The sequence below is a fragment of the Berghia stephanieae genome, chromosome 2, assembly GCF_034508935.2.
Source record: "Berghia stephanieae isolate SIO BIC M18660-M18661 chromosome 2, UCSD_Bste_1.3, whole genome shotgun sequence".
In the NCBI taxonomy this organism is placed as follows: domain Eukaryota; kingdom Metazoa; phylum Mollusca; class Gastropoda; order Nudibranchia; family Aeolidiidae; genus Berghia; species Berghia stephanieae.
In genome coordinates, this window is record NC_088361.1 from 12,915,238 (window position 1) to 12,931,543 (window position 16,306).

Sequence of the window (16,306 nt, forward strand, 5' to 3'; positions counted from 1 at the left end):
GTTAGCAATGGATTTGATGTATGTCGTACTTTAAACGTTTCAACATTTAATTTAACATCCTTTTCATACAAATAAGGTGAACTTTTTTTTCCCCAATGTGTCACTTCCGATCTGTACTTATTTGATGTAATGGGAAAAAAAACAATTCTCAAACTGAAGAAAAAAAATATTCTTCATTACAACATTGGTAAATCAGACCCTTAATTACGTTCGGTTATCAGACCTGCAAATATATGCAATGCACCTAGGTCACTACCGTTCCTTGGTTTTATTTGATAGAGTACTCGTTTCCCTAGAAAAGATTAATAATATCTGGAAAGGGCAGTGCATTCAAACAAAAATCAAAATCCTCAAAAGTGTTGTTTTCCCAACTGCAACATATGGATGCGAAGCGTGGACTATCAGCAAAGCAGAGAGCACAAAGATCACAGCTTTTGAAATGGCATTCTACAGAAAAATACTCAGAATATCATGGACTGAAAAACAAATAAACAAAGAAGTCCTGAGAAGGATCGGAATAAAATCACCACTTCTTCTTCAAACTGTAAAGAAATTGAAACTGAACTATTTTGGCCATACGACTCGCCACGAATCATTCGAAAAGCACATTCTGCAGACAAGGGTAGACGGCAAGAGAGGAAGAGGTAGACCAACAAGAAGCTGGGAACAAGATATATGTGAATAGCTGGGAATGACAACAACTCAAGAAAGTAGACTGGCGGAAAACCGTAATCTGTTTCGCAAGAAAGTTCGGGAAGCAACGTCCTACGCAGGATCAGCTGACTAGATGATGACTCGTTTCCCACACAAACAGACCTGGTTTAAATACACGCATAGTCTGATCTGTTGGTTTTGTTTGTTTTGAGCAGTGATTGGATGGCAGGATCTGCTTTTAATCTGTCAGAAAATATAGTTTGCAAATGTTAACCACCTCCTCAATACGGTATCTTTTCGTGTCGGTTTGGATTTATTGGCTACAAGTGGATTTCTTGGATTTGCGCCGACAATGTGGTCTAGTGTGTTACATTCGCTTTGGGATTGGAAGGTGTCGGGTTTGTTTGGTTTTCTTTTGGGGTTTTGTTTTTGTCTTTTTTGTTTTGTTGTTTATGTTGTTGTTGTTTTAGGTGTTTTTGTGGGGGGGGGGGGGGGGGGGGGGGTTTGGCGTTTTTTAACCAAAGAGTGTGCTTGTTGCTTTTTAGGAGGGTCATATTTGTCTATTCTGTTCCCTCCCTCAGACAAAGAAATAAACCCTTTTGATAGAACACCCCCCCCCCCCACACACACACACACACACACACACACACACACAATAATAATAAATAAATACACAAATAGATAAATAAATGAATTATTAAATAAATAAATAAATAAATAAATAGCCGATTAAAAATAATGAGCTCACTTATCAAAAATTAAAGCTGTCAATAATTTTTGTTTAAAAATCTTATTTTATCTGATCTCTGGGATAAACGTTAAAGCGATTCTTGCAACAACAACAACAACAACAACAACAACAACAATAACAATAACAACAACAACGACAACGACAACGACAACGACAACAACAACGACAACAACAACAACAATAACAACAACGACAACAACAACAACAATAACAACAACAATAGCAACAACGACAACAACAACAACGAGAAGAGCAAGAGGAGGAGGACAAGGAGAACTAGGAGTAAACCAACAGCTAACATGTTAAAGAAGCAATCGAACAATTCGACTTTACGTTTAACTTAATTGGATTCAGTAGCCTGATGTCACGCCACCCGGCAACGGCGGCCATCTTGGTTCTAAACAAAGAAAATCATTACTTTTTATTCTTCATGCTGGCTAGAACTTTTCATATGCCTTGTGATCAGAATGTGTAAATGTCAAAACATGATCAAATTTATGTTTTTTTTCCCCTCTGGATTCGCTTTTATGCTCGCCGGAGAAATATTTCATAGGGACGTCCGCCATTGATCCGATTAGAGCCATTGTTATTAAGTTACTATGCGTCATTAGGAAGGAAGTGACGTTACCACTGTTGAAGAGTATTTGTAAGAACAAATTCGAGCCCACTAAAAGAAGCTTACAATCCAGACAAGGATTAACCAGGTGATTGTCGTACTCTGAAAAAATATGTTTTTTGTTTTTTTAAATTGGCCAGAAAACTCGTCCTTCAAATATCGATCGATTTAAATAACCCTCGTCTTGGCAAAAACCCTCTCAAACCTGGGACTTCGATACGTCTTCCTTAAAGTCTCAGGTTTGAGAGTTTTTGCCTAGATGAGGGTCGTTTAAATCGTTCGATATTTGAAAGACTGGTTTTCTGGCCAAATCTTTAAATACATGTTGTTGTTTTTGGTCCAGAGTACCTGTAGTTAATAGGTTAACTAAATTCATAGGAACAAGAGTCGCATCCAGTGCAGATAAATAGAAGATCACATTAATGAGTCTACCAGGATCCATGGAGCCGGAGTTTATCCTGGTTTCTCTAGCGTGAAGCAATCACTAGTAATTGCATGCTACCCTTTGGTTAGGACACTAGTCCATCGCAAAGTTCTTTCCACCAGAATAACAGACCAAGCTACTAGCTACCCATTCACTGCTGGGTGGACAGGGGGATCGGGGAAAAATCTCCACTGCACCCGGGATCGATCTTGGTCCCTTTGCGTGTGAAGCAAGTACTCTACCAACTGAGCTATCGGGACCCCCAATTCGTGACATTCATTATCTTCTTCTTCTTCAAGTACCAAGTCTGTGTCAGACATCGGTGATCATGGTACGCCATTCATCTCTCTGATCAGATAACATCAGAAAACTAACATTACTCTTCTCTTTCTTTGTCACCCAGCTGTTCAAACTATTCAAATATGTTTTCCTTGGTCTACCTTTACTCTTTTTACCTTCTATCTTTCCTGTGAGAGCAAGATGTTCAATACACTAATGTCGACTTAGGTGCCCTAAAAATTGCATTTGTCTTTTTCTTATTGTAAGAATTAATAACCTTTTAGTTTCAACTTGCTCTAATACTTCTTCATTAGTTATAACTGAGGAAGTTGAGATAATGCGAGTAAAGAGTCTTTTCCAAGAACTCAATAACTATGCGCCGAGCGAGGCTCGAACCCAGGACCTTCCGATCCTAAAGCGAGTGCCATACCACAAGACCACATAGCTGCACTATATTACAGAAAAAGAAAGAACCAATTTGATGGTTCCCATAGAGATTAATGGATAGATTTGATCCCATCCAGAATGTAAAAACTGAAAAGATGGGGAAGATAATGTGAGTAAAGAGATTTTTCCAAGTACTCAATAACTATGCGCCGAGCGAGGCTCGAACCCAGGACCTTCCGATCCGAAAGCGAGTTTCATACCACAAGAGAGCGAGGCTCGAACCCAGGACCTTCCGATCCGAAAGCGAGTGTCATACCACAGCTCGAACCTAGGACCTTCCGATCCGAAAGCGAGTGTCATACCACAAGAGAGCGAGGCTCGAACCCAGGACCTTCCGATCCGAAAGCGAGTGTCATACCACAAGACCACATAGCCGCACTATATTATAGAAAAAGAAAGAACCAATTTGATGGTTCCCATAGAGATTAATGGATAGATTTGATCCCATCCTGAATGTAAAAACTGACAAGATGAGACCGATTAGACAATGATCTGCGATTCTAAATGAATAATCAATAGAATTATGTTTGACTAATGTGTCTTAGTGGAGCATCTATTTTGCAATGAACAGAAATAGTTCATCATTAATTACAAGTTCAAAGAGACATAAATGATGACAGAAACCGGGGATGGATGTACATTTGTATCCAGCTGTCGCTACCATTTTGGGTTTACTGGTCTATGTAACAGCTTTCTGTCCCCTCCATATTACATTATATATAGTATATATATGTTATATATATATACATATTATATACACCGGCTGTTTTGGACAAAACAGAAAACACGACTTTTCTTTCACCACCATCGCCATTCGTGTTGTATTTTAATCATAACGAACATAATAATTTCCACAGAGTCAAAAAGCGGAGATTTCTAAAGTTAGCCGGCGTAATTCGTTTCATGTTTTGTTTTATCTTAATAAGACTGTCACTTTTTATAGGAGTAAAAAGGAGTAGCTATTCAATTCTCAATTTACAGCTTTCGGAGAGAAAATATATGGTTTAATAATGGAATCAAATTTTTCTTGGATGTGAAAAAAATAATAAAATCGAACGCTGAGAAAGGGCGAGTTGTATTTAATTGGTTTATTTCTTCTTCCATCGGAGTGCTGGGAGGGATCGTTACCCGACTGAGAGTCCGTTCGGATACAGCTCATTTGCATAGGCCTGGCCGGGATATTGACTATCTGGAAGACACTATTACATTCCGGTTTTCAATATCTCACCCTGTCAACGCTTGGAATCACAAAGAAATCAAGACAAATTTGGTAGAGACAAGCAAGCGGGGTGAAAAGTGAAAGTGAAAGCGGGAAAAATAATAAAGAAGAAACGAAGACAAAACAAAAATCAGAAGAGTGGGAAAGATATTAGCTAGCTATTATAGAAAGCCCGGATGTGGATAGAAATTATGTGGAGTTTTCTATAAAATACGACTTATTTTTCAGAGAGAGGGTTCATTTGTGTCGAGTTTTGTGACTATGCCTATGTGTCCCCTTGTAGCAGGAAGTGGAGGTGGTAATAACGGTAGTTGTTGTGATAGTAATCCTGATCAACACCATTACAGTAATCATCATCACCACCACCATCAACATCAACATAATCATCATCATCAGCAGAAACATTATCTTCGTCAAAGCATTTCAGAAATGCCATCCGTTAAGCAAACAACCCCCACCGCCCCACAAGACGTCGCAAACTCAGCGACAATAACTAATACTAATTCTTTCGGATACGAACCTCATCACAGAATATACCTACCCACGTATTCATACGCACACAACCATCACGTGACTTCTGACAATGACAATGGAACTGGATATGCCGGTGGAGAGGATTACTCTAAGCCTAATCTCCCAGAAAACAGCAACGGAAACGGAAACGCCGGAAATGTAATTAATGTGGCAAATTTTCCATACGGATATTCAAGTTTTTATTCCAATTCTAGCCCAAACGGCGATTTACATAATCCGCCTTATCATGTCCTCCCCGAAACAGGTAATCGGTATACACAAACCGTCTTCGGAATTTCTGACACGGATATTAAAAAATGTTGCTTTCAACACGGTATTCCTCCTCCTCCTCCTGCTTCTCATCAAAACTCGGGGAAATTGAACAGAAAGCGCCGAGCCCCGTCCGTAGCCCAAAGACGAGCTGCCAATGTCAGGGAACGGAGACGAATGTATAACTTGAACGAGGCGTTCGACTGTCTTCGGCAACACATTCCGACATTTGCATATGAAAAACGTTTGTCTCGTATTGAAACACTACGTCTGGCTATGTCTTATATTTCTTTCATGTCTCATATTGTCAACGGCCAGGATCCTAGTTCAGTGCGTTTTGGGGTTTATGATCATTATGAAAATTCTTGCAATCTTCCTTTAATGAGCGTCAACAAACACGATGTCCACAGTCAACCAATCTCTCACAGAGACGTTCAGAGATAAGTGTGGACAATGTTTTTGAAGTATTTTGTGTGAAAATTCTTTAACGTTGCTTCAGATTGTGATTGGAAAACATATAAGAAGCAAGATAAAAGAACCAAGATATCCTTAGGATTAAATTATTAATCGGAAAATAATCTCCACTAGATTTAACAGACACAGCTACCCAATCACTGTAGCCATCTTTAACATAATATAGCCTGACACTAGAACCCTCTAGAACTTACAGTTTGGCGTCATTTTAAAGGTTTGTGCAGCTTCTAGTGAGTTGTCGTTAGTAGAGCTCAAGGAAACAAGTGATTCCATTGGTTGAACTATTGAATACAACTCACGAATTGTTTTCTTTTGTAGCCAAAGACTTGTCTTTTGACGTCATTTTTTTTATCAGTATCAGGCTATAAGTTTACGATGACTATGGTGACACGGGGGTTAGCAATTTCTTTTTACCTCGACTGCACCCGGGATCTATAACTGTGTCTTTGTTAATGAAGGAAGTGGTCAATCAAGAGGCTTCAACAGTCGTGACGTCACTTCCCTCGTAATGACGCATAGTAACTTAGTGACTGGTTCAAAACTATTGGAACATTGGCGTACGCCCTTATGAACTACTTCTCCGACGAGCACAAAAGTGTATACAGAGGAGAAAAACATTATAAATCTGATCATGTTTTGACTTTTATACATTCTGATCACATGACATGTGAAAAAGTTCTAGCCAGCATGGAGAATAAAAAGTACCGATTTTCTTTGTTTAGAAACAAGCTACTGGTTACTGGGCGACGTGACAACAGACTATTGAATCCAATTGAGCTATCGGAACCTTTTTACATCGATAAAGAAGACCCCTCCATTTGCCAAAAATAAATCTCAAATCTAAAAATTTAGACAGACCTGCCAACTTGAAAATTTAAAGATTCGTAATTATGGGGGAACAATTGCAGTCGCTATGGTTAACTTGAAAAATCAACATTTTACCATCCCAAGGATTAAATAACACTTCAAAATCATTAATATTATAATGTAGTTTGGCATCAACTTTCATTTTCAACAAGTTTTAATGACTTTGAGATGCCCGTGAATATCTGAAATTGGAGCCAAAATTTCGTGATTCTACGAATTTTTCGTCATAATAGGCAGGTTTGTTTTAGATAAGTTCTTGTTTTTGAGATTTTTTGTGACAAAGGGTCTGTTTTATCTATGGATTATGTAAAAGTTATAAAGGCCAAAATAGGATTCAATAGTCTGATGTCACGTCCGACCAGCAACCAGCAGGATGGTTCTAAACAAAGAAAATCGGTACATTTTATTCATCATGCTGGCTAGAACTTTTTAACACGTAATGTGATCAGAATGTATAAACATGATCAGATTTATCATGTTTTCTTCCTCTGGATACACTTTTAAGCTCGTCGGAGAAGTATTTCATAAGGGCGGTGATGGAGATAATGGAACCAGTTACTATGCATCATTACAAGGGAAATGACGTCATGACTGTTGAACGCTGTTAAAATGATGTGTTTTCTTTTTTTACGGCAGTGTATTTTAGGTGTAAAATTGGTTGACTTTGATTGGTCAGGTTGTTGCTTGATATCCACATAGAATTATCAAAATAATCTGATTACGTCACACGTTGACGTAAGATATTGTATCTTTCATTTCCACTTATGTGCCATTATAAAATATTGATCTATTGGGAAAAGAAATCACTATAAATTGTTGTTCCCTTGTGCCAATAATACTATGTGTATATTTACAAATGCTTTGAAATTGGTGAACATGAACGTTCACTTATTTGCAGGTCCGATAACCCAAATTTTGTCCATTACAACAATGTTAAATCAACCAGAATTGATTTCGTTTATCAGACTTGCAAATTAATGGACATTGGTTAAAATCGACTTCCACTTATTTATAAAATAATAAATATGAAATGAGCCTCCCATCGCCGCCAAGAAATTCTTATTCTCTATTGTCTTCTGGCACTTTCCTACTAACTTCATTTCTCGTTTTTTGTATTGGACTTAATTTCAATTTCATATTGTTATTTATTTATTCGAGCAACAATATGGGCAGCGTGGCTCAGCGGTACGGCTTTACTTCCTACCCGAAAGTTACCGAGTTCGATCACCCGCCGCTGCGCTGTGTGGCCTTGAGCAAGTCACCTCGCCCTAGCTCAATTTGCGGCGCTGCACTTAGGCTAACGCCTGGTTTATTCCAGTCTTCCCTTAGAATAGACCCAAGAGAAAAATTTCCCCTATGGGATGAATTAAGAGAATTTTATTTTATTTATTTATTCATTTTATTTTTACATCGTGTTGGTTTGAGCGCATTTCCATCACAACAACGAGATCGGAACAACTTGGATTAGCAGAAGTAGCTAAAAAAAACAACAAAGTACAAGTAGATATTAATGCAAAGCTAGGTACACAATTTTGAAGGTCTGGTAACCGAATGCAAGAATATTATGGTGAATGGATGAGAAAGAATAACTTACAATTGGATGCGGACAAAACTGATATGTTCATGGTTGGGAATAAGAAACATAATTGATAAAATAGATCCAAGTTTTTTGGAAGCAAACGAGATCCAATTGCCTTTTGACAATAACGTTAGGAATCGGGGTCATGTTTGCTGGTCTGATAAACAAATTCCTTATGGGCTCATTGTTGTAATGGAAATCTTTTTAAAAAATGACGTAAAATATTGTCCATTACAACAATTTAAACTAGGCCCATAAATGGGTTCGGGTGTCAGACCTGCATATATGTATACGTCGTTTGCAATGGATAGGCATGTTATTATTATTATTATTATTATTATTATTATTATTATTATTATTATTATTATTATTATTATTTTATTATTATTATTATTATAATTATTTATTATTTGCATTGTTGTTGTTGTCGTTGTTGTTGTTGTTGTTGATTATTGTATATTATTATATTATATATATTATTATTATTATATATTATTATTATTATTATCTTTATTTTCATTTATTATTATCTTTAATATTACTTATGCAAAAATAGATAGATAACTATGCAGCACAAACGTGAAAATTATCTAGCTACTTCCGTATTTTTAAATAATAAATGATCTGATCTGGAATTTCAATAAATGAAGGACATTAATTTACTGTTTAACTTCATTAAAAGTTCACGTTATGGAAAAATCATCATTCTGTCGTGTACTGCACTTTTATCATTTTTTATATCCCTGAAATATATCGGCATACTAGAATTTCGTTTCCTCAACTGTAATAATTTTTTTTTTGTTTGGGTTGGGTTTTTTTCGTTTGTTTTTTTTTTTGTTTTGTTTTTTGTTTTGTTTTTTTTTGTTTGTTTTTTTTTGTTTGTTTGTTTTTTTGTTTTTTTTTTTGTTGTTGTTGGTTGTTTTCTTTTTGGTTTTTTGTATCTTTTTTTGGCGGAAGTCTTTAAATGCAAAAAAAAATATATTTAATCAGGGCTTTGTCTTCCTTTCGCTGTTTTTAAAACTGTTTTTATGAATGCATGACAGATTGATAAAACAGACAATCCGTGCCATGAAGATTTAGATATACAAGAAATGTGTTCAACAATAAAAATGATATGTTTGCTTACAATGATTATAACGTTAAAAATTTGTAATGAACAATCGTATAGATATTTTTTATGTAACGAAATTACATAATTAGACAAAATATTGTTTATATATATATATAATAGTTCGAAGATGACGTCACTCAGGCCTTTGTTATTGTTTTTGCCATCCGCATTTGTGAGTTGTTCTCACTAAACGTATTAACCAGACTATAAAAGTTCATGTTACAGAGTTTGTGTGTTGGTCCGTTATACTTCCGGATGGCAATGTTGTGAACTCCTTGGCCAAGCGCATCTATCTATAGATAGTATCGAGATGACGTCACTCAGGCCTTTGTTATTTTTTTTGCCATCCGCGTTTGTGAGTTGTTCTCACTAAACCGTATTAACCAGACTATAAAAGTTCATGGTTACACAGAGTTTGTGTGTTGGTCCGTTATACTTCCGGATGGCAATGTTGTGAACTCCTTGGCCAAGCGCATTATATCTATGTGTGTGTGTGTGTGTGTGTGTGTATGTGTGTGTGTGTGTGTGTGTGTGTGCATGTAACATCTAACTGCAGCAGGGTTAAGGTGATGTTTTGAGGTTATAGTGAAATGTGTTCAAGTAAAAACTATATATAGATAGAATGCGATTGACAAGGAGTTCAAACATGCCATCCGGAAGTATACGGACAACAACAAACTCTGTGTACCATGAACTTTTATAGTCTGGTTAATACATTTTAGTGAGAACAACTCACAAACGCGGATGGCAAAACAATAACAAAGACCTGAGTGACGTCATCTGCATACTATATATAGATAGAACGAAGTTGACGTCACTCGAGTCGTTGTTATTGTTTTTGTTTTTTTTTTTTTGCCATCCACGTTCATGAGTAATTCTCACTTGAATTATCCAGACTATAAAAGTTCATGGTCACACAGAGTTTTCTGCGTTGGTCCGTTTTTTTCCGGATGACAATGTTGTGAGTTACTTTGCCAAGAGCATACTATCTATATTTGCTGACAATGGTTATGACTCTAGAATTTCATATTATTCCACCCTTCTCCTTAAAATAGTAACGCGTAATGGTATCATGTTTACAAGAATAATTTGTGACGTCAGATCATCAAGCGTTAAATTCACTAAAATCTGATTCTTTAATAAGAAGTATAATTTGAATGTTTTTGAAGATGTCTTTTATTCAGAGATGACGAAATCGAAATAGATGGAGGGGTAGAATAAACGATTTCTTACACTCTTGCGTTTTGGAATGCGAACTTCGAACATTGTTTTTGTTTGTTGTTTTTTTGTGTTTTTTTGTGTTTTTTTTTTTTTGTTTTTTTTTTTTTGCCATCCATATGGATGAGTAATTCTCACTAAACTATTAACCAGAATATTAACGATCAGGGTTACATATAGTTGTGTGTGTTGGTCCGTTATAATTTCCCGATGGCAATGTTGTGAGTTTCTTCGCCAAGCGCACAGCATCTATGTCTGCTTACAATGGCTATGACATCAAAACATCATAATAATAAACAATCGTAAATATTTTTGATGGAAAATTTATGTGTAAAATAACAGTTTGAGTACATGTTGTGTTTTATGTAATAATAATAAAATAATAATAATAATAATAATAATAAAATAATAATAATAATAATAATAATAATAATAATAATAATAATAATAATAATAATAATAATAATAATAAATCTTTATTGTCCTAAAAAAAGTGGCAATTTGTCATTTGGTTACACATTTATAACAATACAATATTGACTTAGACACACTCACACAGATGCACACTAGTAACATAGTAGTTATCGACAAAAAAAATTACATTAGACGTAGTTTTGAGTTTATTAGGAAAATGTGTTCAACTATGAAAATTATATATTTGTTTACGATGGTGATGACATTGAAAATTCTTCATAAACAATCGTATATATTTTTGATGGAAACTTTTTGTATAATTCTACTCTCGGTTTTGATTGAGGCGCATGGAACATCAAACATCGCAGGTTTATAGAGACAAAGTGTTCAACACAAAATGTCTGCTTTCAATGGTTATGACAATAAAACTTCATAATAAACAATCGTTTATTTTTAATGGAAAGTTTATGTTTAAAACATCAAAGTTCGGGTTTTGGTTTATGTGGATTTTACATCAGATTTAGTTTTGAGTTTATAGGAAAATGTGTTCAACTATGAAAATTATATGTTTATTTACGATGGTTATACCATTAAAAATTCATAATAAACAATCGTATTGTAACGAAATGCTTCCGTGTAGGCGTCAGTTCACGACAGGATGTATGTCGTCGTAGTATTAGTTGTTGTTGTTGTTATTGTAATCCCTCCGGAACAACCCTTCTTTTGTTGATACAGGTCGTATCAGATCATGCACCTATGGCCCGGAAGTTTCAATTAAACTACGTAGTGTGGGTGTTATTGTGAGAAAGGCATCAATCTTGTTTTCTCCGTAAACTTATAAGCAAAGTAGGATCCCTGTATTCTACGGGAGTGACTTTGTTATGGTATGGCTTGATTGATATCTCGTAACTATGGGGCTGACGAATTTATTTATCCTTGATATGAGGATGTCCGGTATCAGGATGGGTTGTTGTTGCCCATGATTATGGAATCTGGGGGAGTTTTAAGGAATTTCAGATGTTTACGGATATGACTAACATCCGTTTGTGTGGGTAGAATTTTGCGTCGTTTGCTTGATTTTTGCCTATAAATGCCAGAGTTTTGAGCAGTTTCTTCAGACCACTCAGCGGAGTCTTTTAGGCTCATTGTCTCAAAAGAGACCAGACAGCGGAGTCTTTTAGGCTCATCGTCTCGAAGCGATAACCACAGCGGAGTCTTTTAGGCTCATTTGTTTAAACTCTTGTGTAGAGTTGGATTAAAGTCTTGTGTAGACTTTGTAGTGCTCAAAGTTCGAGCTGAAACACGTTTTGTGTTAACTCTTGTGTAGAGTGTGATTTAAGTCTTGTGTAGACTTTGCGGTGCTCAAAGTTTGAGCTGAATCAAGTTGTGTTATAACTCTTGTGTAGAGTTTGATTAAAGTCTTGTGTAGACTTAATTTGTGATTTCTATAATCTGTTCGGCTCTGGTGAGATTTTGAATAATATGTTGTGATTACAATTATGATTGTGTTTTGATATTAATATCATAATATCACTTTAAATTTTGAGTCTCAATTAATTAATCAGATAATTAAATTAATTGTATAATATATTCTTGTTGTAAAGAAAATAAGCTTTTCTTGCTATAAAGCAATATTATTTCATATCTACAAAGTAAAGCAATATTAATCAACATTAATAAATTGATTTGTTAAAGTAAAATAATATTTACTCATTTAAAGTAAACATATTGAATGAGTTCGAATATAGATAGAGTTATATTCGTATGATTATCATATTATAACAAAATCATTTTCTTTCTTTAAAGTGAATGAGCCGTTGGAGGCTGGGCTTTAACAAGCCAACTTTAGGCTATACACTCATAGCTTGACACTAATAGAAACTGAACATTCGCCTGTTTTATAAGTTACCTGTGAAGAACCATTTGCTTATTTTAATATCAGAACATTGAGAAACAATTGATCTGTTTATGAATACTGTGAAACCAGAACAATTTCAAGAAGAGACAAATTAACAATATTAGAACAACCTTACAGTTTTTGTTGAATATCAAGAACACTCTTTTGGCTTTCTTCCACACGTCTGGATTGTGTTTAGTTAGTTAGTTAATTATTAGTTGCCTGTATGACTGTGATGGTTGCAACCTATCTGTGAGATTGTCTGATGTGGTAGCGGTTTGGTAAAGTATTGATAATTAATTGATTTAATTATATATTTTCATATCGCTTTCATATCATATTCATCATCACATCATCTCCATCAATTTGTCATCCATCTATTTGATTTCATACTTATTACATCTATCATTTCATCTTCATATCTCATAATATCTTTGTTATATTGTAATAAAATATATCTTCATTTAGCTTCAAAACCTTTATCAACGTATTGTGTTTGGTTATTGATCGGTGTCGTAGCTTGAATATAGCACACATAAACAAGGTTGCAAACTGCGCTACATAAGCATACGGTTTACGTGCGCACTTTGTGACACGTATATTTGATGGAAACTTTATGTAATGAAATAATACACACTAAGGGTTGTTTTATGTGCATCTAACATCTAACATAGCACGCACAGCTGTAAGGTCGCTTGTGTTTTTTGAGTTTACAGAAGCGTAAGAAGACATTGATTCATTCGATGGAGAGTGAACGCTAATCCCCCTTTATCGACATTCCTCTGAATGGCCAAGGGATTAACGCTGTAAACTGAGTGCATTCTATTTCCTCTCCTCTTCCTGAATAATTAGTGTGTCAAAGACGCTATATGTATAGATAGTATGCGCTTGGCTAAGAAGCTCATAACATTGCCATCCGGAAGTATAACGGACCAACACACAACACTGTGTGTATCTATGAACGTTTATAGTCGGGTTAATACAGTTCAGTGAGCATTACTCATAAACGCGGAGTCAAAAAACAATAACAAAGTCCTGAGTGGCGTCATCTGCATACTATCTATAGTGTGCGCTTGGCTAATAAACTCACAACATTGCCATCCGGAAATATAATGGACCAACACACAAAACTATGTGTAACCGTAAATGTTTAAAAGTCTAGTTGATAAAGTTCAGTAAGAATTACTTATAAAAATGGATGGCAAAAAAACAATAACAAAGTCCTGAGTGACGTCAACTTCGTTCTATCTATACGTTTCTGTAATTTACTCACAACCAATACATGAAACATACCAGCAAACAAAACTATGTGTAACCTGAAACGTTGATATTACTATTCAAACGTGTATTTAGTGAGAACTGCTCATTCAACGACTTTCTAATAACAATAACAAAGAAACTCCGTGTGTTGTTTTACTTTGTTGGTAGGAAATTGAAAGGAATTTTAATAGTCTTCAACAGTCGTAACATCACTTCCTTCCTAATGACGCATGGTAACTTAGTAACACTGGCTCTAAACTATCGGAACAATGGCGGACGCCGTATGAAATATTTCTCCGGCGAGCTTAAACGCGTATCCAGAGGGAAAAAATAACCATCAATTTGATCATGTTTTGACTTTTACACATTCTGATCACAAGGCATATGAAAAGGGAATGAAAAGTTCTAGCCAGCATGAAGAATAAAAAGTCATGATTTTCTTTGTTTAGAACCAAGATGGCCGCCGTTGCCGGGCGCGTGACATCAGACTACTGAATCCAATTGGATTCAGTAGTCTGATGTCACGCCCAGTGTTACTAAGTTACCATGCGTCATTAGGAAGGAAGTGACGTTACGACTATTGAATCCTATTCCGAGATAAAACGTTCGCGTTCGATTCCACTAGGAATCGTTAAGTATTTTTAAGTCCCAGGCTTGAGAGTTTTTGCCAAGATAAGGGTCATTTAAACCGATCGATATTTGAAGGACGAGTTTTCTGGCCAAATGTTTAAATAAGCGTTTTTTCCAGAGTTCGGCAGTTAGCTGATTAAATTTGGAAACCGACAAATTATGTCGGGGAAACCAACACACCTTAACATTAAAGTCACATCTGTGATTTTCCAATAGTTTCGTCAATAACATTATTACGGGGATTAGTATGTGTAAAGTGTTAGGTTCTTATTATGTGTTGTTTCGATTGGGATAGAACGGTAGCGTGTATAAATAGAACAAAATTGACGTCACTCAGGTCTTTGTTATTGTTATAGCCAGTAATTTTTATGAGTAGTTCTCACTAAATACATTTAAGGTTACACATTGTTTTGTGTGTTGGTACGTTATATCCGGATGGCGGATGTTGTGAGTCTTTGGGAAAGACGCATAACATCATTTTGGAGAGAGAAAGAGAGAAAGAAAGAGAGAGAAATAAAGAGAGAGAGAGAGATAGAGAGAGGGAGGGAGAGAGAGAGAGAGAGAGAGAGAGAGAGAGAGAGAGAGAGAGAGAGAGAGAACACTAAATTATGTCAGTGGAATTTACACATATCAATTTGCGTTTGACTTTTGAAATTTTCACATGTTGCACCAAAACTTCTCTCATGTTTTGTTTTTCTCAATTAAATGATAAATGTGATGATAATTTTAATACTGCTTGAAAATAGATTTATGTATATATATATATATATATATATATATATATATATATTGTGTGTGTGTGTGTGTGTGTGTGTGTGTGTGTGTGCTTGTGTGTGTGTGTACAGTTTTATAAATAATTAGAGAAAAGATGTGTATGTATATGTGTTTGTGTGTGTGTGTGTGTGTGTTAGTGTGTGTGCGTGGTTTTTTATGCTTGTATCTTAAAAGTGAACAAGAAGATACCATGACAAATATTTACGTTGAAAGTCACAGTTATGACAAAGGTTGATCAATAAGTATGTATTTTCATGACCATGACACACTATTATCATTATCATTATTATATATTGCATGAAATTTTTAGCAGGGGGTTCCGATAGCTCATTTGGTAGAGCACTCGTTTCACAAGCGTAGGGACCGAGATCGATCCCGGGTGTAGTCGAGATTTGTTTTTTTCTCTGACTCCCAGTAGTGATTGGGTAGCTGGGTCTGTTAGATCTGGCGGAAGTACTTTGCGATAGACTCCTACTTCACGCTATAGAAACTGGGATTAGCTCCGGCTCCATGTTCCTGGTGGCTCTGAAGGGACTACTATGAAATATTTAGTGAGGCGATGTGGTCTAGTGGTATGACATTCGCTTTCGGATCGGAAGGTCTTGAGTTCGAGCCTTGCTCGGCGCATAGTTGAGTCCTTGGAAAAGACCCTTTACTCACATTCTCTCACTGTACTCAGGTGTAAAATGAGTACCTGGCCGTTAACAGGGTTGTCTCTGTCCAAAAAAAATGTAATATCGCCTCACAGGCGTCATGTCCCCCCTACATGTTAGGTGTTGCTATTGGCCAGTGGCCACTTGTAAAGAGCTTTAAGCGTGTTTAGTGGATATTGTACTATATAAAATCTCAATTTTTAAAAAATTAAATATTTAGCAAAGGTTTATCATTTTGTCATAAGATCACATGAAA

At 35.8% G+C, this 16,306-nt stretch overlaps 1 protein-coding gene across 1 annotated transcript; it reads left to right on the forward strand.

Moving 5' to 3' along the window:
- The first annotated feature begins 4,696 nt into the window (after window positions 1–4,696).
- LOC144966718 (protein Fer3-like) lies at window positions 4,697–5,778 on the forward strand. Its single transcript, XM_078903486.1, has one exon. The coding sequence runs from the start codon at window positions 4,820–4,822 to the stop codon at window positions 5,615–5,617; it is 798 nt and encodes a 265-aa protein (XP_078759612.1). The 5' UTR covers window positions 4,697–4,819; the 3' UTR covers window positions 5,618–5,778.
- The last annotated feature ends 10,528 nt before the right edge of the window (window positions 5,779–16,306 follow it).